Source organism: Beta vulgaris, chromosome 6, assembly GCF_026745355.1.
Source record: "Beta vulgaris subsp. vulgaris cultivar EL10 chromosome 6, EL10.2, whole genome shotgun sequence".
NCBI classification, from domain to species: domain Eukaryota; kingdom Viridiplantae; phylum Streptophyta; class Magnoliopsida; order Caryophyllales; family Amaranthaceae; genus Beta; species Beta vulgaris.
In genome coordinates this window covers 7,001,087-7,027,065 of record NC_079207.1, presented here as the reverse complement: position 1 = coordinate 7,027,065, position 25,979 = coordinate 7,001,087, and the positions used below count along the sequence as shown (strand labels likewise).

The following is a 25,979-nucleotide window of genomic DNA, read 5'->3' as shown; positions in this document are numbered from 1 at the left end:
AAAATATTCCCCGTAAGTACAGGGCTCAACCTGTATACGGGCCTGCTCGAGTTCCCTATAAATACCCCGTTGATATGAGTCATAAGGTATGTTCACGAATCCCAAGAAACTATACTTGAGACCTACCGATTTATCCATAACTGACTTAGGCATCGGAGGGGTGTTCCTCGGATCAACCCCCGAGGCTAGTTTACGTGTTCTCTCTTGCAGGAATTAGAACCGGCTTAATTGACTGAAGACATATCGGTTCGTATCCTAAAACTTGTCCCATACCGGAACAAATTGACATAAATACGGTTTATAAAAAGTTGATATTTTAAAACAATTTTTTACCAAAATAGCTAGACATTCCAACCAATAAAAACCCTAATGAACCTAAAAAAAACTAAAAAAAGGATGAAGGCCTAGCAGAAACTACTTATTTTTACCCATCAACAATAGGTGGGTAGCTATTCAAATTGAAAATTGAATCATGTTGATCCTAGAAATTACTTGTTTATCGATCTCCCATTAAGTTATAATACTCATATACGTTGAGATGGCTAATATACATTGAATCGAATCTAACGACATCCATTCCGACTATGTTTTTCTTTATAGTGAAAAAAATAGTCAAAATTAGTTGATGAACATATGTGTCAATTTGCTAATGGTAACACTTATTTATCCATATCATATTATCGTGATATTAAGATAAACTATGATACCATCTACATTGCCTCGTTGTTTGTGTTGCCAAATTTCAGTATTGATTTTTAATAACTATATGTAAATTGTAATAACTAGAAAATTAGTCAATACTTAAACAAATCATTGTTATGATAACTGAAGAGAACATTTGAAATATTTTTTCCCTGGTTTATGTATTTATGCTATAAAAATGAATATTGAAAACTAAAAACAGTGATAGGAAGATTGATTAACTCAATTCATGTATGTTAAATGTCAATTAATTTAATCGGTAAAAATGTAAAGCCACATGAGAATTGTGATGCAATTGTCTACATTTCCGCAACTTACGAATTCCATATGGAACCGGAAAAAAAAACTTAGAAGATTGATATCTCAACTAAATTGTATAAACTAATATAAGTCCAGCAAGTAGCTAATGTAGAATAGATACAAATTTTGTTTTATACCTAACAAGGAACTAAAGAAAATGAAAAAGAATAAAACAGACTGAAATAAAAACAATTGAGCTATACGTTCACTTCTAAATTTAGTATTATTCAAAAAGGTTGTTTAATTATAAAGTAAACAAGATAATGACGTCCTATTGTTCAGTGATCAAGGTGTCTTAGAGCAACACCAACCATTGTCATACAGCGTGGGCATAAGGAGAGAAAAGATCAAAATAATATATTTTTATAAAAAGAGAGAAGAAAAAAAAAGAAAATTTTATATTGCCTAGTCCATAGTGATACTAACAAGTAACAACACTTCAACAATAATTTCTTCCAACGGTTGAAATCACATCATTACCTTGTTGATCAATGATAAATATTGTAAGATTTGGAAGAAATTAGGATTAAGACGATTATGGGATTTAAATGAGTAGGGTATGGGTGAGGTAAAAATAAGAAAAATTAATAAAATAATTGATGACCGCTCACCATTTTTGAAAAAGCTCCTCCCCCTAATTTTTTCAAAAAGAGTTATTTGAGCATAATCATCAAATTGAAACTATTCCTTACCAAACACTCATATTAGATCTACTAGTCAATTTTTTTAATACGAGTTCAAAACTCTAATTTTACGTCAAACTTTTCTTTACCAAACAAAACCGATATAAAGAAGTGAAAAAAATAAGAAGAAATATTAACAACTAACAAATCTTAATCGAACTTCGAGAAAGATTAACCCTACTACTATCGGTGGAGAATACTCGCTAACACACACAAATTAAAAACAAGTCTTAACAGAAAATGAAGTGGCGGTAAATCATAACCATAAATAAAAACAAATGGAGTCCAAGCAACTACGTACCCATCAATGGACGTAAACTCTCATTCACAAAAATATCCGTTAAAGCTTCATGCTCATTCTCAAACTCTCTGCAAATATACACTCAAAAATTCAAAATCCATATAACAATGGCGGCTTCATTTTCTCTCTCCTCATTATCCATCACTTCTCATCTTCGCACCCATTGTTTCGCCACGAAATCAAACCCTAATTTCTCTAATTTGCGATTTCCACCATCAATTGGAAACCCTAGAATTAATGTTTCTGTTTGTAGAGCATCTTCTGCTGCTTCTTCTTCTTCTGTTGTTTTCCGCAATCTCGATGCCGATGATTTCAGGCATCCTCTTGATCAACAAGTATTAATTTTTTACTAGTCTTTCAATGTTTGATCTATGTTTTGTTGTTGTTGTTGTTGTTGTCGTCGTTTTTGGTTAAGTTTTACTCTTTGATTGATCATGGGGTTGTTGGAATTAGAACACGCTGATTTTGAGAGCAATTCCTGGATTAAATGAAATAGGCAAGGCTATATTAGGTAATTTTTTCTATTGTCTATTGAAATATTATAGTGATTGTTTTAGTTATTATCATCAATCGATTCAATAATTGTGATTGATGATTTGGTTTCATTGCAATTCTGGTAAAATTTTGTTCTGCCATAGCCATACATGTAATTTAAAGTTTTTGACCTTTATAATGCAAGGATCCATTGGGGAGCAGGTCATGTTTCTTGAGAACATAGGCGCTTCGCTGCTTGTTTCGGAAAATCAGGTAATGTTTGGGTTCATTTAGCACTTGATGAAGTAATGAAGTCTGCAAGCACATCTTTATAAAGATTCAATGAAATTGAAGTTGTTGCATTATGATGATCTTTTACCATGTTAATGTTTCTGTAAAAATATGAAGCTGGAGACTGGTTTACTTAATTTCGCTAACAGAGTTGGGCATCAGGGCATGTGTATGTGTCTAAGGTGTAACACTCGGCCAATTTATGAATGTGTATGTACTTTGGTGAAGGTTTAAGTGTTCATACTGATGTCGAAGTGTTGGGCCCTGACATAAGTACTTGAGGTAAAATGAAGAGCCTGAGTAACGTAGCTTTAGGATGTTATTGCTGAAATTTCAAGGTAAAGTGATAAAGATAGAAGGTTGTGGACTGGTTGTAATTTCATTTCTTAAAAAGGAGTGGTGTACATATGTACATGTTAGTTGCAATTTTAAAACTTTTTATGTCCAATAATTTCTCTAATATCTGCTTCTTGATCTTGGAGTGTTTATTGTTGTGTGGAAAGGGATAGATACTTGAACATTTGAATTTTGTAGAGATCTTTACTGTCTTGAGTCTTAACTTTGAAGGAATTAGTCACCTTGATTTAAAGTCCTCAAACAATTTATTTGTGATTGCTGAAGCTTGTGTTGCCTCAAAGATTGTGGTTTGAGCTTACTTCCAACTCTAACAAGTAACATGTTATGCTTGTGTGTCAGCTATCTGAACTGCATCAGTTGATGCTTGAGGCTGCTCAAATATTGAATATCGAGCCTCCTGATTTGTATGTTCGCCAGAACCCTGCACCAAATGCTTATACTTTAGCCATTAGTGGCAAAAGGCCATTTGTTGTTGTACACACAAGTCTTATCGAACTTTTGTCACGAAAAGAGTTGCAGGTATTAACATCATTTTGCATTCCTTACTTCTCCTGTCCCATCTCCCCTTTGTCTGGTTCTTCATCTCTGGGGGTGTGATAGAAGTGTTATTAAGTCATTCTCCAGTTAAATTTTACAGTTATTATTCCTAATATCCTTTCCTGGTATTGTCAACAGGCGGTCATGGCCCATGAGTTGGGTCATCTTAAATGTGACCATGGATTATGGCTGACATATGCAAACATCCTTGCCCTTGGGGCATACACCATACCTGGTAAGTTCATAATTTTGTCGTTGAAAAGTTTAAAAGTGCTTCTCTATTTTGTGTTCGATACCTGCATCACTGGGCTGCATGGATACACATAGAACAGTTTGCATAGTTTCTGTTTTACTCGGGATAGATAGCGATTTTGAAAGACTTGTCTGAATTAGTCAGAGTCTTACATTTATTGTATTCACACCCTTTCTTGGTCCAAAAGGTTTATATAGTTATTATTGAAGTAGAAACATCTTCCAGAATCCAGAGTGTCCCGCAATGGTTGATTATGGATTATAAGTCTTTGGCCCATATAGGTAATTCTTGTTTAATCCTGGGAGACAAGGGTCTCAAATTTCGGTAATCCTGCTTAATTAATCACTCCAGCCCTCTAGGACATTATTTAATTATCGCTTGTCAGGACTGTAGCTAGTAAATGAATAGCATATAACCATTATCATCTTTGCAAAGAAGCATAGTTGGTATAACCGTTTATAAACTTGATAGTGCTACAAACCTCTTGGAGATGAGAGCAAGCAAGAGTTTTTTTCTTGTTCCACTTACAGGACTTGGTGGATTAATTGCTAGTAGCTTAGAGGACCAGTTGTTGCGTTGGCTCCGAGCAGCAGAGCTTACTTGTGATCGTGCAGCTCTTCTTGTTGCTCAAGATCCCAAGGTATGGTGATGTAGCCTGACCTTCTCTTGCAGCACTTGTGTCATATTTTCTTCTCCTGCTCTGGTTTTATTCCTTGTCATTATTCTTAAGAATATTATGCAACTTACCTGCCTTTTTTTTCTTATGTTTCGCTCTCCTTAATTGCCTTGGTGGTATTACAAGAGATTGTCATGTCTGTTCTGATGAAATTATCTGGCGGCTGCCCTTCCTTGGCGGACCAACTAAATGTAGATGCATTCCTGGAGCAAGCACGTTCTTACGATAAAGCTTCTTCAAGCCCAATGGGTTGGTATATGAGGTAATATATACAAGATTACTTTAAGAAGCTCGACAATAGCTACTTGATATGGCAGGATGCCATTCAGGATTTAACAAACATTAGAATCTTTACAGGAATGCTCAAACGAGGCAACTATCACACCCTCTTCCAGTGCTACGTGCTCGTGAGATTGATGAATGGTCGAGAAGTCGAGAATATAACTCTCTTTTGAAGCGTGCTGTGCCGATGAACACCCTGCATAAAGCTTGAATTCCTGGGCAGGTCAAATAGAACCAGTATATAGTACCAGCTATATTTTCTTCACATGGTAAGTAAATTAGTATCTGAGCACAAGCCTAGTGTTGACGCATATACAAAGTGATCTGCAGAGTCAAAAGTGATTTTTACAGAATCACTTGTATAATTAGTTATTTCAGTATTAGTGCTCTATGAAGTAGATATGCACATGCACCTGTAAGTGTATCAAAGAACATGAAGATGCACTGATTTCATCTATGCCTCATTAGGTGCCTAAGCAATTGGAGAGTTTCTTGTGGGAAGATCTATTAAGGCGCACAACTGCTGCATGCGGCATGCCATGATTCACTTGATTCGGATGTATAAGCTATTATTGTCACTTGCAAATCAGGAAAGCACTATTTATACTTTAAAGTTTAAAGGTGAAAGATGAAGTGGTATGTCTGGCATTTTTGATACATTAAAGGATATGAAGGACAACTTTTATAAGATAGTCCCTCTTTTACTGTATATTGAGATGGTTCATACTCACAAGCACAGATTGCTGTATGTCCCTGTAAATATGTAATATAGCTCATTACAGAAGTGATTTTGTTTGTTACATGATAACAATGAATTGGAGTGGCAATTTTTGCATTTCCTAATTGGCATTGAATATTGAAGGTTGTACCTCCGTATATGAACTATATTATGTTCTCCATTGTTTTTGATCTTCTTCAGATATGACATGAGAATGGAGAAAATACATGAATTCAGACATTCATCTTTACCTCTTCTTTTGGACATCTGTGCTAGACTGCTAGTGTTCAGAACATTTCACAGTAAAGTCTTCATCGTTGCATAAAAGTGTCATATGTGTGTTGAAGACTAATCTCATATGGCAGCCAACGCCATGAAAATCAACCACCATCATTCACTGAACTCCAACCTGGTACTTTCTTCAGGTGTCCTTTCTTCATCACCTTTCTTAGATTCAAGACATCATCCCACCTTCCAGTCTCTGCGTACATATTTGACAAAACAACATGAACTCCATGATTTTGAGGATCCAAAGCTAAAATCTCTTCAACCACTCTTTCAGCAACCTCAATATTCCCACATTTCCTGCAAGCGCTCAATAGAGTTCCCCAAATCATCACATCCGCTTTCCATTCCATGTCTCGTATCAATTGCTCCGCCTCAATCAGTTCCCCCCCTCGACCTAGAAGATCAACCATACAACCATAGTGCTCTAGTTTCGGCTCAATGTTGTAATCTTGTTTCATCGAACTAAAAAACTTGCGACCTTCTGCAAGGAAGCCCCCATGGCAGCACGCAGATAAGACGGCCACGAATGTAATGCCATTAGGCACGATATCCTCCATTTCAAGCTTTGTGAATAGAGTAAGTGCAGATTCTGCATGCCCATGAACAGCCAATCCATGAATCATGGCGTTCCAAGTCACGACATTTTTCTGTTGCATGCTGTCAAATACTTCTCTGGCCTTACCCAAAGCTCCATTCTTTGCATACATGTGAACCAATGCAGTCCCAAGAATCACTCCCCAATCAGTACCTTTCTCTCTCATGAACTTCTCAATCCTTTCTCCTATCATCAAACACCCGTCTTGAGCACAAGCTGATAACACAGAAGCCAAAATTACCCCATTCGGCTCAATCCCATGATCCAACATTCGATTAAACAGCAACAAAGCCTCATCCGAGCTATTATTCTGGGCATACCCACAAATCATACTCGCCCAAATGATCAAATTTCTCTCAGGAATTTCATCAAACACTTGACGTGCATCACTCAAACACCTCGAAACACAATACCCTCTAACCAACCCATTAACAACATACAATTCAAAATCCAACCCAAATTTAATCACATAGCAATGAACTTGTTTACACCCATCAACCGATTTCGCATTCGAACACGCCTTCAAAAGAAAAGGAAACGTATGTTTTCCCGGTAAAACACCCATCCTCCTCATTTGCACAAACAATAACACAGCATTTAAAGGATTTTGAGCACTAGCTTGTGCTCTGATCATTGTGTTGTACATAAAATTGTTAGGTTGTTGGGTGTAATTAAAGAGCTTTACGGCGTAATTGATGTCCCCAGAATCGGAGAGAGCGCAGAAAGATAGCAAACGACTAGCAGCATAGTTGTCGTGAATGCGAGCAGAGATGATCATATGGGCGTGAAGTTGTTTGAGTTGGTGCATTGATGTGCATTTGTCTGCGATATGAGAGAGAGATGGAGGTGAGTTAATGGAGAAAGAAGAAGAAGAAGAAGAAGAAGAAGAAGGATGAGTGAGATGTTTGATGATGGATTGTTTTGGTAGGAAGATGAATTGTGGTCTGGGCATTGAGGTATAGAATCAGTCAATCAGATGCAGAGGACATGTCCATTCAATTTGAAGAGCTTGTGAGTTATGAGTTATGAGTTATGAGTTATGAGTTATGAGTTATGAGTTAATGAGCTAATGAGTTAGAGTATGAGCTTATGACTATGAGTTGTGATATGTGGCCTGTGGAGGTGTTAGATGCGTCTCATTTTTGGCATCTTATAAAAATTTGGTATCAAAGTTACGTCAAAATTATACCAAAATAAAGTTTTTGGTACCAAAATGTAACCTTGTTACCAAACTGAAATTTGATACCAAGATAGAGTTGGTACCAAAATACTCTATATTGGTACTACTTAACTTAGTTTTGGTACCAAAAATTTGATGAGATGTCATTTTGGCATCTCACTATGAGATGCCAATACTTTCTTTGGGCTGTGACTTGTGAGTGCTAAATCAAGAGCTTTTGCCAAGTTCCTTTGTTGAAGGAACATATTTAGTTACATTAAATGTAGTCATTTAGAGTGTACGAAATGATAATATATTTATATATGTGATTTATGAAAAAATAGTCACTACTCATATGTTGGATGTAGATGTGGTAGTTCAGTTGAGTACTACCCTGAATTCTAGGGCAGGTTCCAAACTTTTATCCTAATAATATGCTGGGTATTTTACTTTTCGATTATTTAGCCGTGTACAGAGTCTATTAGTTGGTATGCCATGCATGAATGAAATTTAGAATAAAATTTTACCTCATCGTTTCAATTTAGTTGTGACACTTTTTATTTTAGGAAGTTTCAATTTAGTTGTGACACTTTCATAATAACTTATCTATATCTATCCTATTACATGAGATCCTTTTTATTTTCTTTATCTATCTCTCTCCTCTCTAAAAAATGCCTAAACGTCCGCGTTTTTAAGAGTGTCACAACAAAATTAAAACGGGGTAATAAATTTCAGTCGGATTTAAGAAGTTGTAATCATATTTGATAACTTAAAACAAAATGAACGCGGGGATTGTTCAACATCACCCCCAAATTACTTAAAATCGCCCAACTCTCCTCTAAAAGTACCATTATACCCTTACTATATTTTTTTTTAATTTTTACTCCAACTTAACTCCCCCTCTAATTCATATTCTCTCTTATCTTCACCATCAACACCGACGAACACAAAATTCCGACGAGGTAACTTTTTTAACGAATTCTATGGACACAACTTGTGGCCTGGATGTTGTGTCCATGGATGCAACGTCCATGCCACAAGTTGTACCCCATGGGACAACGTGTAGGCCACACGTTAGCTTCGTGGAATTCGTTAAAAAAAATATACCTTGTAAAAGAAATTACGTCGTCGGAAGACATTGTTGTCGTCGGTGGGTTGGAGGTAGCGATTGATGGTTAGTGATTTTAGGTGGTGGTGGAGAGAGTCTTGTAAAAGCAGCCAAAGGTATAATGTTACATTTACATGATAGTTGGGGCGATTTTAAGTAATTTCAGGATGATGAATAAAATTTCAGAATGAACGCACCTAGAAAGAGAACTGGACCTGATCAACTCCAGCCTGGCCCGACCCTATTTCTGAGCGGGATTTGGGCAGTTTTTTTGGCCAGATTTTTTTGCTTTGGGTCTGTCCAAAAATGACTTTTTAGTCTATTTTGTTGATTCAGCCCGATTGTGTCCCAAAAAGCCCGTTCATTTTGGCCGAAATAACGGGCTTTAGGCACAAAAATTTAGCCAAATCCGGCACGACCAATGAATAATTTTTTTAGACGCGACTCGGTCTGATCGCGGCCCGGCTCATGATCACTTCGAAAGAGAACCAAACAGTGACTCAGTGAGTGCGGAGTGCGGACAAGACAACATCCGTGATTCGAAATAAATAAATACAAAAAGCATAGGAAGGTGGCCATTCATTCTCTCTTCTACTCTATACTCTTCTACTGACATATTGACAAACACTGGGACAGAGTTGATAACACAAAAATGCCTGGGATTCGCTCGCCGTCCGATTACTCCAACGAACCACCTCGTCATCCTTCGCTTAAAATCAATTCCAAGGCACTTTCTCTCTTTATTTCTTTCTTCTTCATTCATTCATTCTTTATAACTATTGATCATGTCGAATTTTGTTTTTGATTCAGTCGCTTTTATTTTTAACGATTTTTTGTTTGTTCATGTACTCGATTTAATTCTAGTGAACTTTCATTTCCTATGTCATATTTTCCTCCAATCACATGAAATGTTATATGGATTGATTGTTTGCGATTAATATTATTGTACAATCAACAGGATAATTCCTTTTTAATATCTACTGATTTTGATATTCTTCATATTACACTGTTTCCTCCATGCTCCAATCACATGAATGTTAATTGGATTGATTGATTAAGGATGTGTTTAGCTGAAAAATTAGTGTTGTTTGTTTGTTTTTCTATATAATCAAGAGGTTAATATCTAGTGAATTAATTGATTTCGCCGTTTGGATGAGAATTTGAGTCAGTTTTCAGCTGTGTGTTATTTCGATGAAGGGTTTAGTTTTGAGGAAAATGTGTGTGGGGAATTTTTTCGATTAATTGGAATTAGTGATGAAGAATATATGAACTCTGGACTCATGCAAACAATCCAGTTCTAAAGAAATTAAGGTTTCTGATGACTGATATTGTTGTTATTGGTTTGAAATTGAAATGATGGGTTTTCTTTGGACATGCACTTTTGGAGGTGGTTACTGAAACTTAGGAAAGGAGCAAGGCAAAAATTTCGGAACGTAAGTTTTTCCATGGAAGTAGTAGTTCCTAATTAACCTCCTTTTTAGCTAGTTAAATACTAGTAGGAGTCAATATCTTCCCCTTCTTTGTTTGTCTGATTCGAGGGGGAAGGAAGGTCCCGTTGAGTTCTTATACTTTCATATCTATCCCTCGATTCATCCAATTACTACAGCGATGAGCCTAATCCAGAATATGAACCATAAAAGAAAATACCTATTAAACCGATCACAAGAATGCCAGCTAAAGTAGTAGTTCCTAATTAACCTTCTTTTTAGCTAGTTAAATACTAATAGGAGTCAATATCTTCATTCTTGTGCAGGAGCCTTTCAATGCAGAGCCACATCGATCAGGCCTCATATCTTCCTATGTGACTCCGGTCGATTTGTTCTACAAAAGGAACCATGGACCTATACCTGTTGTTGATGACATTGAAAGGTTGTCTGTACTGTCAAATTGTTTGCACTTCTCGGTGATACTATTATACTGATGCAGTTGTATATGGTCTGTAGATATCGTCTTTCTGTTATGGGTTTGATCAATATCCAAAGGGAGCTCTCAATGAAAGATATTTGGTAAGCAGGGGTCTTGTAATATTCCGAATGAATTATCTATATACGTTGTGTTATACTGTCAATTGAGTTGGTTGGCTGCAAGCCTGCAAAGACACGTATTCTCTTGTAGTTGCATTCACATTTGTGATCTACTTCAGGGTTACCCTTGGTCGTTAACAGCTCCCCTCCCTTCTCTCCAATATACTGTATTATGCTCAGGCAATAATCCACATTGTTTTTGTTTTCTGTGATAGGGACCTTCCCAAACATACAGTAACAGCCACATTACAGGTTGGTTGCATTTAAATGTTTACTTCTTTGACCTTTACTTCAAAAATTCAAGCTGATTGCTATATTTGTCGTATGATATTACAGTGTGCAGGGAATCGAAGGACAGCTATGAGCAAAACAAGAAAAGTGAGAGGAGTCGGATGGGACATTTCTGCCATAGGGAATGGTTGGAGCTTTCAACATTGAATAGTTATTGTAGTCTTTCATTTATATTTGGGAAATCCCTGCCTCTTCATTAAACTATCCATGCTTGGACATGAGACTTCATTATTCTGTTTAATTAGAGGAAGCAAACATGATTGTGGTTTTACTGGATAGATGCTTGACTTTATGGAGTATAGTTTGCTGTACCACAGTCTATAAAATAGTTCTAGACATTTGTTGTATACCTGATGTGTATTCTTATTAGTCTTTGCTTCTTAAGCTGATTTTAAGAGGATTTCTGTTTGGCTCACCATCCTAACCTTCATATTATTTGCGACCTTCATTCAGCTGTGTGGGCTGGAGCTAAATTAGCAGATGTGCTTGAACTTGTTGGTATTCCTAAGCTGTCAAATAGTACACCTAGTGGGGGAAAACATGTTGAGTTTGTTAGTATTGACAGATGCAAGGTAATGGCTCTCTATTTGCTATGGAGTATATCTTTTGCAGCACTGGCTGCTTCATATTCTTAATAAGCTCTTGTTTGCTGTTATATCGACTTGTTGGGGTCACTGGATCTCTTTGTTATCATGCAGGAGGAGAATGGAGGTCCGTACAAGGCATCGATTCCATTGATCCAAGCAACTAACCCTGAAGCTGATGTATTACTAGCCTATGAAATGAATGGAGAGGTAATTCTATCTGATTGGTGATACTATTTCTGTCTCTCTCCCGCCTCTTTGACTCAGCGCTAATATTAAAGTTTATGCTGCACTACATTCTTCTTGAAGCCTTACATAAATACTAAGTACTTTACCAAGCTTGTGAGTATACTGGATAGCATGACTGAATTATGTTGGAATTTCGCTGTAACTTGTAATAATTTTTCACCTGAAAGGCATAAACCATCAAAGAGAGCATTAAGTATTGTACTAAAGTTTCTGATTAGAGTCTCTATGGACATAAAGAAAAAGAAAATCCATGTAATTTTTCCGGATCTCTATAAATAGAATTGACGCTACTAATATCTCCTTTTCCTTGAGGCACTTCTTTGTTGAGCCTCGAATAAAGAGACGTGGATCAGAATTCCTTTGTCCTTTGTGTCCCTACTCTCTAGTTCCTGAGGTGGACCAGTGGCCGAAGGGGATATCCTTGTGATTGTGTTTGTATTACCAATCAAAGGATGATTTTTTGGACTACTTGTTCCATGTGGAGACATCAGGCATTTGATTTCCCTAAAAGTTACATCATTTTGAGAAAAAAGATGGTGAACAGGAGAAAAAAGAACGAGTTACTTTTTTTTTTTTTGAATAGTAAAATTAATTTATTAATAAAAAGTCATACGACATCTACATAAGCAATCGAATCAAACAAATACATAAGTTGAATCAAACAAATAATTCCTTCATAAAAACTACGATCGTCAAACAAATCTTGCAATGTGGAACATCTCCCGCTTATATCGCTGGAAAATACAACCTTGTTGGAGAGACAATCTAACGATCCCTTGTAGTCGTGAGGATGATTTCCGTCGGATTCATCTGACCGTATTCGAAAATTGATAACTTTTGTGATCCCGCATAATTCTTCACCAACAAAATAATTTCACGGCAATCCATTAGATCTAGTATCCCGGATTGTAACCTGTAGAAATTCCCCCTCTAAAAGAGGAGAAAAACCCTGTCTTTCGAAGGAGGTCGAAAAACCTTGTCTTTCGAAGGAGATCGAAAAACCTTTTCTTACGAAGGAGATCGAAAACCCTTTTCTTACGAAGGAGATCGAAAACCCTTTCTTTCGAGGGAGAAATCGTTATTGGAAACCTAAAAACAAATAAAAAAACAAAGGTGGGGGTTTCCAACGGTAAAAACCGATGGAAGCCCCTTTAAAAATCAACAATGGAGGCTAGGGTTTTTGAAAGTAGAGAGGAGAGAATAGAAGTATGCGTTGGATTTCAAGTTCGTTTATGACTTATGTAGTTAGTAAAAGTCTTTTTTCTATAAAAGAACGAGTTACTTTCTGTTTTGAGAAAAAAGCTAAATGGAGAACATGTTCACCTGTGAACTGCTTTCCATTTAGCCTCACTTGTTTGTTTGTGTGGATATGTTAGAAACTGCTTTGTTAGTCATTGATGTATTCATGACGGTCGATATATCCTGGTTTATTCAGAATCTGAAAACATGTTCTGACCCGTTTTTGTGATATGACATTAGCCTCTTAACAGGGATCATGGCTATCCATTACGTGTAGTTGTCCCAGGTGTCATTGGTGCACGTTCAGTTAAATGGTTGGATTCCATGAGTGTGATTGCTGAAGAATGTCAGGTCAGCTATTGCTTGATTTCTACAAATTGATATGCTTCAGGGACTTAGTGACCTATCTTGCTGCTGTCAACAGGGCTTCTTCATGCAAAAGGATTACAAAATGTTCCCCCCTTCAGTTAATTGGGAAAATATAAACTGGTCAACGAGGAGGCCTCAAATGGATTTTCCAGTTCAGGTGTTAGAATACTTTCTAGCATATCAACTTCATAGTCAAGAATAAAATAAATAAAATATGAGTAGTAGCTAACATCTTTTATTAAATTAATATTTGGCTGATTTCAGATTAGTTTTTCACTTTTTTGAAATTGAATATTTGAAGTGGTTGGCATAACAAGTGTTTTTTCTTTCTTTAACAGTCTGCTATATGCTCCTTAGAAGACTCCAATGTCCTGAAGGATAGGAAGGTAATTTTCTTCCTTCTCGAAAAAATACTATTTTGGAAGAACGGGTGAAATGTAACTGCTGATACTCTGTGTTTGAAGTACAATATGAACCGAAGATTCAGCACTTAGCATCCCTAGGTTTTTACATATCTGTACAAAACTATATGAGCCAAAATGAACAAAGAATTTCTAGAATATTCCAATGGAAATTAGGGGTTGAAAAAAAACTTCATTAAACTACACAAAAACAAACATGAAAGTTACCAATTCAAAAAATGGAATATCTTCAAAGATAAGTCCAAAACCCTTTTGAAATCAGTTTTTTTGTATTTTGCTGTTATTTGGAACATTCCTGGAATACTCTATATGCAATTAAGGGTCTATCGTTTAGTGCAAGTCTATTGGAGGCCTAGGGATATCAAGTGCTACATTGTTGGTTCAGAATCTTCATATCACATTTTGATGAAACGCTCCTGTGCTGAACTTATTATTTATCTGGATTTAGGTCACAGTCAAGGGATATGCAGTCTCTGGTGGAGGACGTGGTATTGAAAGAGTAGACATATCCATAGACGGAGGCAAAACATGGGTGGAAGCCTCCAGATACCAGAAACCAGGTGTTCCATATGTTGCAGATGGTCCTTATAGTGAGAAGTGGGCATGGGTTTTCTTTGAGGCCAAAGTTGAGGTGTCCCACAGTGCTGAGATTGTTGCAAAAGCGGTAATTATATTCCGATCAGAATTTCTTGGTTTCTTCTCTTGCATATACCGTGCTTTATCTTTTCTTTTTTAGACTTAAAATATTTTTTGCAACAAATAATTTTGGCAAAATTACTATTGAAATTGAATGTTTAAAACTGACTTGATGATTATTACTAAAATATTTAATGCAAATATTGTATATAGTTGTTTCCGTGTAGCTTTAGAATTTCTTTTCCATTCTGGTAAACAAGACCTTGGCTGCAGGGAACCATTGAGATCAAAATCTCGGATTCAATTCATTTCATGTTCATTATTGTTGCGGAGTTTACATCTCTTACTAATGACGTCCTTTGTTCTTTGCTCTGTGGCAGGTGGATATAGCTGCTAATGTGCAGCCTGAAAATGTAGAAAGTATATGGAATCTAAGAGGAATTCTGAACACATCATGGCATAGGGTTGATGTTAGAGTTGGTCATTCAAGTATGTGATATCTCAAGTTCTGCCATCATTGTGTTTGGGTTGTCAAAGTTTTAACTGTCTGTGGTACTCGCAACTCCGTGAATATTTTTCGCTATAGATATGTGATTCAAAAATTGAATAATTCATCTTTAAGTAACATGTTAAGCTACCGGGAAGATTATGTAGTTATTGTATGTAACATTGCTAGATTATGTGGTTGGTCATTGGTGTATGTAATGTTGGTTTTTCTGCACCAAGGATAAGGCAAGTCTCAGATGCAGGTAACTTTTATAAAGGAAAATCTATTTGGTGTTTCTTTTGGTATTCTGTTTTTCACTTTTCAGTGTAGGAAATAACATAATTTTTTTGGACATAAGAGCATTAATTTTAAGGTGAAATTGACATCATAAATTCTTAGATAAAATACGCTAACAGGACAAGTAAGCAGTTGTCGGTCCTAAATGATCAGATGGTAATAACTTGCGGCCGGAGAAGATCGGGTGTTACAAATGTAACCTAAGCTTCTTTGTGACCACATGCTAAAGAGAGAGTCCAAGTTTAATCGTATGGGGGGGGATCTAGGGGTGCTAATCAAGCGAGTTGATGGCGAGAAGTGTCCTGCTCGGCTCGACTCGAAAATCTTGCTCGACTCGACTCGAAACTCGTTAAGCTCACCAAACTTTTGTTCGACTCGTGCTCATTAATTTTTTTTGCAGCTCAACTCGAACTCGATTAGCTTGACTCAACCTCGATTAGCTCGACTCCACTACTCGAAAATCAATTTTTTTAATTTGTTATTTATTTTAAACTCATGTTACTATTTTATGAAGTATGATCATGGAGGCATATACCATGAGACAAATTTTAATTGGGCTTGGTAACTTGGACCTTATTTCTCAAACTTTTAAACTCGTGCTCACTAAAGTCTTTAATGGCCGAAAATATATTTCGACAAATGTAAAAATGCAAATGTTGCAATTTAAAAAGAATGGAAGTATATCAGTCTCATCAAATGATTATGAGGGTAAGCATACCAAAACAAGAAAATAGTTGCTTAGACATGAAGCAAGTAAAACCACCCTAAATTTTAGACTTGTGCTTACTAAAGTCATTAATGGTCGAAAATATGTCTCGACAAATGTTAAAATGCAAATGTTGCAATTTAAAAAGGATGGAGGAATTATATCAATCTCATCAAATAATTATGGGGGTGAGCATACCAAAAAAGAAAATAGTTGCTTAGATATGAAGCAACTCAGCAAGCAAAAACACCCAAAAATGTTGGCGTCGCCCGGACTCGAACCGGAGACCTTCAGTGTGTTAGACTGACGTGATAACCAACTACACCACGACACCTTTATTAACATAAGACTCAAATAAATTTACTACAATTTTTCCTTTTTAAGTAAATAGGCGGGAAATGAGAAAATATATACCCAAAAACGAGAAGCTCAACATTCATCTTTCTCTCTCTATCTCCAAATTACAGTAAGCTTCAAACAGCTGCGAAAATGGCGAAAGAAGAAGAGAGAGAAGAAAACCAGCAAAATTGGAGGAAAGAAGTTGATAACAACATCAAACATCTCCAATCTCTTGTTTTTGGCGCCGATATTGCTTTAGAAAAACGCGATTTCTCTTCCGCAAAACTCCTCAGTCTTCGTCTTCTCGGATTCCTCGAATCTCGCTCTCAAAACGATGTCGACGCTTCCTTTCTTCATCCTATTCGTCGCGATGCCATGTCCAAGCTTGCTGTTGCTCGCCGTGAACTTACTCCTGATTCTGACCGGTAATTCTCTCTATCTCTCTCCTCTTTTCTCTCTCTTAATTGATCGTTTTTATGTTATTCGTACTTCCTTTTGAATGATGTAAATTGAAATAAAATGTTGTTATCTGAAAAATTCCAAGGAAACTTCATATTACAGCACTGTTGTTGTTGATTAGAGGAACTTTCTGGTGCTAATTCTAGCTCAATTTTGCTGATGATGATGATTGATTTTATTTAAGCGATTTGCTAAGTTATGGAGCTGTAATTCGAACTGATTAGATTTTTTGCGTACTTTTTTTAATCTTTCTGACTTGGAGTATTCTAGTCAATGTTTGATAAATTTGATCGTGTGTAGTGATTATTATATATGGAAAAACATATTTATATGAGATTTTGTTAGATTTGTTATGTAGTTTAAGAGTATCGACTTTTCATGATTTTATTAATACCTATCTAGTGATATTAATGGTTAAAGAGCCGTGTGGAAGATCGTGCAAAAGTAGGTAGGAAAGATAAAAAAATATAGAGGGAGTATCAAATAAACGCGATAAAATTTTGGTGTTAGTTATGGTGTTACTAAGAGATGAAGTTCAAACTGATTTGGTTATCTGTAATTAGAAAAGAAAATTCGAGATTCATAGGCATTTGCAATTTCATTATTGTAGAATTTTGGTGGATTTATTTTTCAAAAATAATAAATTATATGTTATTTCGAAATTGAAAGGAAGTTTTAGAGTGAATTATGCTTCAGGAGTTGAATATCTTCAACATGATAACTCAGAAGATCATTTGATTGATACTAAGAGTTAAAGCTCTATGTAATTTCGTTATCGCTGTTTAAAAGACATGTATATAAAATTTTATTGATTGGAGGAGTTTAGTGTTCTGATACCAGCTTAGGAAGCTCAGCTGAATATGTATGTTAAATCTCCACAAGTAGAAACAAAACTTTGGTGCAAAGAACAGTTGCATCTTTTTAGGTGCAAAGAATAGCACCATGGTTATATGTCAAGTCTTTTGATTCATTGCTATTTATTCTTCTGTGTTAATCAGTTGTTAGCTTTTCTCTAGAAATTTGTTTTGATGTGTTACTTTTGTGTAATAGCCAAGCATTCGAAGCAGCAGGCATACCTCCTGGCAAAATTTTCTCCATGAACGCAGACATTGACAAGATCAAGCAGTCAAAATATTTTTGTGCCCTTATCCAGCAGTCTTCCAAAGGGAATAGCAATGAATTTGTATGTTTTAATACTGTCTTTTTTTGCTATTTTTCTGCTTCTAGTGACTCAAGTGTATCTTGCTGGTTTCTCCTAAATTCTAGATTTCGCCTTTCTCCTGATTGTTGGCATAAGTCTCTCTGTCATGACTACACGTGCTAATTGTGTTAATGTTTCTCAATCATCTACAATTATTTTGGGTAGGGGGGGGGGGATTAAATGTTATGTAAGTAGATAAGTTACCAAAAATCGTGACTGATTGCTTATATATATACTTCCGTTTTTCTATAGTAATTGCAACATTGGGGGAGGGGGATGTACAATTGTGAAGGAGGCCATCTGCTGAGGAGAGAGATAAATTGAGGGACCCGTGTGATGAAGATAGAGATAGAGAAGGCCCTTAAACTTAAAATAGAAGTATTGCATATATTTTGCAACTCTCCATAAAGGAAAGTGTTGCATTTACTTTAGAACGGAGGAAGTTTATTGTAGTTTTGATCTTCGAAATTGTGCTACTGTCCTAGTATTTTACGCTCTTTTTTGTGGCTTTCTCTCTGGGCATTAGGGAGCAGCACTTTTGATTTAAGTGCTCATTACTTTCTATTATATGTGCAGGGAGACCGAGAAGACAGGCATGGCAGAATGACTAGGAAGACTGCCAGATCCTCTGGTGAGGCTGACTTGTCGTCTCCGCAGGGGAACAACATGATGGCTACAAATAAAGTTGGTGAAAAAGGCTCTTTGATACCCAAGAATAATGGAGTTGATGACTGTATCATGTTAGAAAAGGCATGTGCAGCAAACAACCGTCCCAAAGGGTATTCTGTGTTTGCGCATGCTGAAGAAGAAGAAAGAACACTTGGAAACAATTTGGGAGTAAAGCGTCCGCATCTGGAAACAAGGAGTCCCAGAAATGAACGCATCCAGTCACCTCTGAGCAACCAGGAAAACAGAGATCCCCCTGGGAATGCATTTGTTACTGCTAGAACAAAATTGGTATCACTAAATATGCCTATATCTTGTGGCTAAACCTATTAGCTGTCTGCAATGAGATATTAAAATTCCACTATTTTGAAAGTAAATCCTGAAGATATCATCATATCTTTAATATACTCTGATATTCCTAATACATTTTCACTGCCTTCATAAAATCTCAGAAGCCTAGAACTAGATATAACTTCGAATTAATTTTCTTGAACTTTATATTCTCTTTCCCATGACAGGAAATGGAAGTAAAGCAAAAGAGAGGATTGGGGAATTCACCAAATTGTTCTGTCTCTCCCCATAGCGATTACAATTCCAGCACTCGAGGTTATGGTGGAAAATCATATGGTGTATCACGACGTGGAGTCCGTGGTAATTTTATTCCTCCAATAAGATCCAATGGTAGCAATACTGGAAACTTGACAGCAAGAACGGGTGGCAAGGGTGATGATGCCGTGGAGGACTCGACCAGAAAATGGTATATCGATTCACCAGTGTATTTATCAAACTTGATTTAACCAGCTTCTTGTAGTTTATTGCTTTACAAGTTGCTCATTTCGACTGTATAGAAGCTTACCCTTCCCATTACCTCTCTTTCAAAAAGATCCTGGAATGTTTATTCCTAACTTGTCTATATCTTTGGTTTCAGAAAATCACAAAAGAGGCACCTTGTCATTCTTCTTTCAGTTTTCAGCCTCAAGCTGCATTTGCTACTTTTTGCTTCATGTTTCTTTTTCTAGTCAGCAAATAGACTAGTTCCTTGCATTTTTTTGTCCATGCTTCCGTAACAGATTTGCAGTGCAACACGTCCTTTGTTTCAGTCATGGTGGGAGGATGATCTGATCTGCTACTGGTTGTTTCATCTTGTGGTAGTTTGGAAATGTTGTGTGGTCCCGATGGGGAGCTACCGGAGAAGCTCAGAAATTTGGAGCCTCGTCTTATTGAACATGTTAGCAACGAGATCATGGATCGAGATCCCAATGTTCGCTGGGATGACATTGGTATTTTTCTGTATTTGTTATATGCAATTCAATAATTTACAAGTTAATACTCAGTCTTCTTGCTGCAGCTGGTTTAGAGCATGCCAAGAAATGTGTGACGGAGATGGTGGTTTGGCCTCTATTGCGTCCTGACATTTTCAAAGGATGTCGTGCTCCAGGAAGGGGTCTTCTGCTCTTCGGTCCACCTGTGAGTTCCACAACTCTTTAATTCTTGAAGCACAAGCACTACTGCTTTATAAAGTTTGCTGCATCCTTTATCTCAGGGAACTGGCAAGACGATGATAGGGAAGGCAATAGCTGGAGAGGCTAAAGCGACATTTTTCTACATATCTGCCAGTTCACTGACTAGCAAGTGGGTAAGTTTAATGCCCTGGTCCAAATTGTGCAGAGAGTCAGAGACAACAGACAACTTTTTTTTTCTATGTTTGCTTCCTGCTTATAGATATGGGTCGTGTTCTTATGAACTAGGAAGTTTCCCAGGTCTGCAAGTATATTGCAGAGCCAAACTTTTTCTGGCCACCTTAGAATTATGTAATTCTTTTTATTCGAATTGCATTTCTCCTCTACATAAACCGGAAAGTTTTGTTCTCTCATAGATCCAAATTTGTCTATCAGATATGTGAAAGTTTATGACTCAACTGCTGCCTTTTCATCCTTGCTAATTATACTGACCTTAAAACTGCTTGCTCATTGTGATGGCATTTAAATTTCCAAAAAAAAAAAATTGAAGATATATCCCCCTTATTTCTTAATTTCCAGATTTCCTTCATTGGCACTTCACAATATGAAGATACGAATGCAGGCTCAATCTCTCATGTTGTTGCTGTTAGTTAGTACTAATATGACTAAGATATAGAGGTTTCTCTTTCATTTTTCTACTGTTTGGGTATATTCAAGAAATGGAAACAGACATGTGATAGAATATAATTATATAGTTTTCTAAGATCTTGATGTGTTGTTATATGCAGATTGGGGAGGGTGAAAAGCTCGTGAGGGCTCTTTTTGGAGTTGCCAGTTGCCGTCAACCAGCTGTAATATTTGTTGATGAAATAGATTCCCTTCTGTCACAGGTAATGCTGGTCTCTGATCTTGGACGTTGGAGAAAGAGGATCTTTGTCATCATTATTGCTTCTCTATGGGCTCGATTGCACATGCAAATGTTTGCCTCAGTGTGACAGTGTGTACCTTTTACAGAAGAAGCTCTATAAATGATGTGTACCTCAGTAGGCTTAAAGAGAGAAATGTGACCATGAATAAGTTTTGTTCTAATTTGAAGATGAAGAATTTAAGTTCCTGCATAGAATATTACTCTCTCTATTGTGAAGAAGCTCTACAAATTTTGTGTGTTATAACAGCGCAAATCAGAAGGTGAGCATGAAGCAAGTAGGAGACTGAAGACACAGTTCCTCATTGAGATGGAAGGCTTTGACTGTGGAACTGAACAGATTCTGCTAATAGGTGATTACTCATTCTTTGTTGGAAGATAAGGATGACTGTAAAATGCTCTTTTGGGTACATGCTTCTCCATGAGGAATAGTAATAGCACTGGAATATAAATCAAAGCATTCCTATTATCTCAAACTTTGCTTCAAATATTGAAAACTCGTAATGTTGTGTTTAAGAGATTCAACTTCCATGGTTCTCTTGTGAAATTTGACTTTCCCAATCTCTTATTGCTTCCTTATCGTCATTAATGTCCTTGCTTATACCATTTTGGTTGCACTTGGATGCCAAGGCCTAGGCTATTAGTGGGCCCATGAGCATGACAAAAATGACGCTTTTTCTGCTCAAGCATCATACATTGTCTTTTATGTTTGAATATGCAACTCGCAGTTACTGTTAAAAAGTTGTACATTACGCAGGAGCTACCAATAGGCCCCAGGAACTTGACGAAGCTGCAAGGAGGCGACTTACAAAACGACTGTACATCCCACTCCCTTCAGCAGGTCAGTATATCTGCTCGCGCCTGAATTCCCCATAGATATCACTAGCTGTTCAATAAATATAATTTTGAATGAACAGAAGCAAGAGCCTGGATCACACGAAATCTTCTGGACAAAGATGGGCTGTTTAGACTCTCAAAGGATGATATGGACATAATCTGCAAATTGACCGAAGGTTCTTTAGCATATACGCTTTCCATTAACCTTGAGATGACAATTGATACATGTGGGATTGGTCTTTTTTTTTCTTTTTACCTCTCATATCTTTGCTCACGTTCTAGGCTATTCTGGATCGGACATGAAAAATCTCGTAAAGGACGCTTCCATGGGTCCTCTTAGAGATGCATTAAGGCAGGGCATAGAAATTACAAAGCTGAACAAGGAGGACATGAGGCCGGTGATTCTCCAGGTAAGGTCCACAGCAGTGCTCGAAATGGGTATCAATTTTCATGTATCCTACTTGCCTTTGATAGTAAGTCTTCATTCTGTGAACTTCTCGCAGGATTTCAAAGATGCATTGCAGGAGGTGAGGCCTTCAGTTTCACCTAATGAGCTTGGTATATATGAAAACTGGAACAAACAGTTCGGAAGCTTGGCACTGTAGTACGACAAGGTAACTAGATAGATGATCTGGCATTGCAACTAGTCTGACATTTACTGAAGTTGGAGCCTCAGGTCGTTGTAATACTCTGAAATCTCCCCCCCCCCCCCCCCCCCCCACCCCCCCCCAAAAGAAAGAATAGAACAGATTATATTAGAGTGCTAGTACATTGCAAGAAGAGAAACATAGAGGGTTGAAAGACATAGTGTAAGAGGTTTGTTTCAGTCTTAATATCGGCACTGTTTGTAGGTTAGTGCTTAGTACATAAATCAAAGCTTTCAAGTTCCTGCCTAACTGATTCAGACTGTTTATTACTATCATGTACTGGGTAGCCTGGAATGTATTATTACAAATAGAAGCAAGGGAAATTTTGCTGCAGCTGTTTTCCTCAGAAATAAATTCTCGGTTAGTAGTCATGACTACTCGAACAATCTATTTTGAGAAGTATGTTCTGTAATCAGGCCCGTCTCGAACTATATAAAGGTCTTGTGCGAACTCATATTTGAAGAATTCAATAATGTAATAACTCATCCATTCATGATTCTTCACTTCATATAATCATATTATGAAAAAAGAGTAGTCCAAATAAGTAGATGAACATTTTCTTTTTACTACTTGGACTTTGTCTATTTTCGGGCCCTCACAATTAAGGGGCGCTGTTCCATGAAACTTGTTGAACATGGTAAAAGTCGGCCCTGTCTGTAATGCTCTAAAGAGTAGTGCTATATTGTCTTCCAGTGTACCCCCCCCCCCTTGTCTTTTGTCTTACAGTTCAAATTGATGATGTACAGCAGCTCCGTTCCTTTAACGAAACGCAGTATGGCATCTTCATATCTATGTACTCCATCATGCAGAGTCTTGAGGATAAATCAGTGGTTAGACAAACAGATTTAGCAAGTAGCTGATATTAGAAGATTGGAAAAGAAAGAAGGTTTGAGAAGATGGGCAGTTAAGTTTCTTGAGAATTAGTTGATATATTGGGGGCCAAAGTTTGGAATTTAGATTCGAGTATGGATTATGGAGTGCTGTAAAAAAGAAGAAGAGGATTATGGAGTATCAGACATCTAGTGGTATGACTTAGAATAACACATTCTTGTTTATCCCAAAAAAAAAAATGGTAAGAAACTCCGCGTTAATCTCTTTTCTAAAATTTGCAACAATCTAACTTCTTCTTTTGTTATTTACATCCTTTGCTTTGTCATATATAAAAACACATATATGTATTAGCAAACTTGGTAGTCAAATTGGTGCAATTTTTTAAAAAACAGAAGTATTGTAATTTAAATTATGTTTAATGATGTTAGTTGTTTTGCCCCCTTCATGACTTCTCATGTTGGGGTTGTGTACTGCAAGAAGGTACATTTTACCGGACTTAACCTCTTGACTTGCTAGTTAGACACTTGATATGCTATAATAACACGAGTTATACACAAATACACAATACATATTATAATACTATTTAGGTTGTTTTACATAATAACATAGATCGTATGATATTACGCAAATTATAAGTTGCACACAATAGGAGGTTGCGCCTAAGGATAAGAGTTAGCTCAAGTGGGTAGAGCGCTCTCCCTTGGTCCCTGAGGTCAGGGGTTCGATCCTTACTCCTAGCATTATGTGGGGGTATTTCCGTTGCATGTTATGCATGTCTTACCAGTCAATGTGTTGGTGTTTCCTATTAATTTCCTAATCAAAATAAAAAATAAATAGGAGGTTGCGCCTTATCGTTCTTATCTTGGTGTCATTGACTTTATCATTTATCTTTTCCTTTTGATATTAGAATTGATTGTCAATTGCTCATGGAGTGGTTTATGCTCCCTACCTTCCGACAATATTGTCATATATTCCAAATTAGTTCATACATGTCTTTTTTTTAGAATATTTCCTTCGTGTTCATCCTAATGTAAATATTTTATTTGTATTTTTATATAAAGTTGGACCCCACATCCATCTACTCACTTTTTTCTCTCTACTTTTTTACTTCACTATTTCTTTTTTTTACAAAAGCTAAGGCATAAATAAATTGGAGAATGCAACTAACAAATATAAGATCGAAAGTTAGTTATAAAATAAGTAATGCCATGTCCTGTTATACTGAGGATCGGGAATGCTCATTTCATACCTGCTTCTCATTCTCATGCTCACCAGCTTTCCTTTTCGATGTTGAAGCGGTTTCCTCCGATCTGTAAGAAAAAGTACACCCTCCTCTGTCTAATTCTGTTCGGATGGGATCAAATGAAGTCAATTGTCTGTTTGTGACGATACTGGATTATTGGGGTCATGCGAAAGCGCTAATTATACGCTTATATGCGGCACTTTCCCTTATCACTAGTCTCGGTATTGACTAAAATGAACTCGTACTGCCATCTTATTTTTTAACTTTTGTAATTAAATTGGCACGAGGCTGTGTCACTTACCAACAAAAACAACTTTACAAATTACAAGTGAATATCCCCCCTCGAACATTTGGATTCTTTAGAGTTCTAAAAAAAATCTATAACATAGCGTTAAACAATATGAATCATTGAATAAAAAATTAAGAGAACGTATTGTGTCGGACTCGTCCGACCATAATCTTTGGTCGGACGACTTTCAGGTGGTTCCAATTTTTTTTCAGTTAGTTTTAATTTTTTTCAGGTAGTCTTCATTTTTTTTTCAGGTAGTTTTCATTTTTTTTCAGGTAGTCTTCATTTTGTTTTCAGTTAGTCTTCTTTTTTTTTCAATTGGTTTTTGTATTCAGTTAGACTTACTTTGGATTTCAGTTGGTTTATTCTTTTTCAGGTAGTCTTCATTTTTTTTTAGGTAGTCTTCATTCTTTTTCATGTAGTCTTCATTTTTTTTTCAGGTAGTCCAACTAAAAAAAACAAAGTCCAAATGAAAGAAAACAAAGTCCAACTGAAAGAAAATAAAGTCCAACTGAAAGAAAACAAAGTCCAACTGAAAAGAAAATAAAACACTAACCTCTGCTTTCTCTCACTTTCTCCTTCTTCTTCATTCCTCTTATGCCAGCTTAACAAAATTGTACGTACAAGTAACCCACTGTATATTATTTTCGTTGCAAGTTTGCAATAGAAGACTTAGAAGTTTTGGTGCAAGCTGCACCTTACAGCAAAACGATGATGATGAATGATGATGTTTCAGGATTCTCTCTCTTAACAAACCCAAATCTCTGTCTTCTTCTCCTTTCTCTCTCCTCTCTTCTTCTTCTTCTTTCTTCGCTCGATCTTTGTTCACCTCTACCATGGATGACCTTACTGCTGATTCTACCATGGATGCTGTTCAAAGACGACTTATGTTTGAAGATGACCTTACTGTTGATTCTACCAAAAACATCACAATTTTGTTTTCAGCAAAGCAAGGGAAGTTTCAGCGAAGAAGAAGGAGAGAAAATGAGTCTGTAGCTTTGGATATTTTGAACCTTCTTTTCCTTTTTCTTTTTAATCTTTCTTTTCTCCTTTG

The 25,979-nt window shown here is 36.6% G+C and overlaps 4 protein-coding genes and 1 non-coding gene across 9 annotated transcripts; 3 read left to right on the top strand and 2 right to left on the bottom strand.

The window, feature by feature from the left end:
• Positions 1-1,942: 1,942 nt before the first annotated feature.
• LOC104895350 (hypothetical protein) lies at positions 1,943-5,755 on the top strand. The gene is made up of 9 exons (XM_010681823.4): positions 1,943-2,321; positions 2,440-2,497; positions 2,666-2,733; positions 3,448-3,627; positions 3,784-3,880; positions 4,429-4,538; positions 4,703-4,836; positions 4,932-5,125; positions 5,325-5,755. The coding sequence occupies exons 1-8, from the start codon at positions 2,094-2,096 to the stop codon at positions 5,065-5,067; spliced, it is 1,011 nt and encodes a 336-aa protein (XP_010680125.1). The 5' UTR covers positions 1,943-2,093; the 3' UTR covers positions 5,068-5,125; positions 5,325-5,755.
• On the bottom strand, positions 4,285-7,511 carry LOC104895351 (pentatricopeptide repeat-containing protein At5g06540). Its single transcript, XM_019250125.3, has one exon. The coding sequence runs from the start codon at positions 7,407-7,409 to the stop codon at positions 5,955-5,957; it is 1,455 nt and encodes a 484-aa protein (XP_019105670.2). The 5' UTR covers positions 7,410-7,511; the 3' UTR covers positions 4,285-5,954.
• A 1,781-nt stretch (positions 7,512-9,292) lies between these two features.
• LOC104895349 (sulfite oxidase) lies at positions 9,293-15,320 on the top strand. 2 transcript variants are annotated; one of them, XM_010681821.4, is made up of 12 exons: positions 9,293-9,451; positions 10,478-10,593; positions 10,668-10,730; positions 10,964-11,000; positions 11,085-11,166; positions 11,493-11,611; positions 11,738-11,833; positions 13,352-13,462; positions 13,536-13,637; positions 13,819-13,866; positions 14,351-14,566; positions 14,919-15,320. In XM_010681821.4, the coding sequence occupies exons 1-12, from the start codon at positions 9,377-9,379 to the stop codon at positions 15,033-15,035; spliced, it is 1,182 nt and encodes a 393-aa protein (XP_010680123.2). In that variant the 5' UTR covers positions 9,293-9,376; the 3' UTR covers positions 15,036-15,320. The 2 variants fall into 2 exon arrangements, with proteins under 2 accessions (XP_010680123.2, XP_048502040.1); XM_048646083.2 differs by lacking the exon at positions 13,536-13,637.
• Positions 15,321-16,288: 968 nt separating this feature from the next.
• TRNAV-AAC (transfer RNA valine (anticodon AAC)) lies at positions 16,289-16,362 on the bottom strand. Its single transcript has one exon. It is a non-coding gene; the product is annotated as a tRNA-Val (tRNA).
• Positions 16,363-16,445: 83 nt separating this feature from the next.
• Positions 16,446-25,834, top strand: LOC104895347 (ATPase family AAA domain-containing protein FIGL1). Of its 4 annotated transcripts, none has more exons than XM_010681819.4 (14): positions 16,446-16,792; positions 17,877-18,009; positions 18,604-18,984; positions 19,212-19,450; positions 19,846-19,973; positions 20,042-20,160; positions 20,237-20,329; positions 20,942-21,043; positions 21,329-21,431; positions 21,836-21,919; positions 21,996-22,091; positions 22,198-22,325; positions 22,419-22,529; positions 23,372-25,834. In XM_010681819.4, exons 1-13 carry the CDS (start codon positions 16,518-16,520, stop codon positions 22,518-22,520), a joined length of 1,983 nt encoding a protein of 660 aa, XP_010680121.1. In that variant the 5' UTR covers positions 16,446-16,517; the 3' UTR covers positions 22,521-22,529; positions 23,372-25,834. The 4 variants fall into 4 exon arrangements, with proteins under 4 accessions (XP_010680121.1, XP_010680122.1, XP_010680120.1 ...); XM_010681820.4 differs by having other exon boundaries at positions 23,312-25,834; XM_010681818.4 differs by having other exon boundaries at positions 23,309-25,834.
• Positions 25,835-25,979: the final 145 nt, after the last annotated feature.

Bases quoted from the DNA above. Each gene is read 5' to 3' on its own strand.
- LOC104895350 (XM_010681823.4), top strand. From the start codon at position 2,094: ATGGCGGCTTCATTTTCTCTCTCCTCATTATCCATCACTTCTCATCTT. The intron at 3,628-3,783 runs GTATTAACATCA...TATTGTCAACAG, and splicing joins TGTCACGAAAAGAGTTGCAG to GCGGTCATGGCCCATGAGTT. The intron at 4,539-4,702 runs GTATGGTGATGT...GTATTACAAGAG, and splicing joins TTGTTGCTCAAGATCCCAAG to ATTGTCATGTCTGTTCTGAT.
- LOC104895351 (XM_019250125.3), bottom strand. From the start codon at position 7,409: ATGCCCAGACCACAATTCATCTTCCTACCAAAACAATCCATCATCAAA.
- LOC104895349 (XM_010681821.4), top strand. From the start codon at position 9,377: ATGCCTGGGATTCGCTCGCCGTCCGATTACTCCAACGAACCACCTCGT. The intron at 11,001-11,084 runs GTTGGTTGCATT...ATGATATTACAG, and splicing joins CAGTAACAGCCACATTACAG to TGTGCAGGGAATCGAAGGAC. The intron at 11,612-11,737 runs GTAATGGCTCTC...GTTATCATGCAG, and splicing joins TTAGTATTGACAGATGCAAG to GAGGAGAATGGAGGTCCGTA.
- LOC104895347 (XM_010681819.4), top strand. From the start codon at position 16,518: ATGGCGAAAGAAGAAGAGAGAGAAGAAAACCAGCAAAATTGGAGGAAA. The intron at 18,010-18,603 runs GTATGTTTTAAT...TTATATGTGCAG, and splicing joins AAGGGAATAGCAATGAATTT to GGAGACCGAGAAGACAGGCA. The intron at 22,326-22,418 runs GTAAGGTCCACA...AACTTCTCGCAG, and splicing joins TGAGGCCGGTGATTCTCCAG to GATTTCAAAGATGCATTGCA.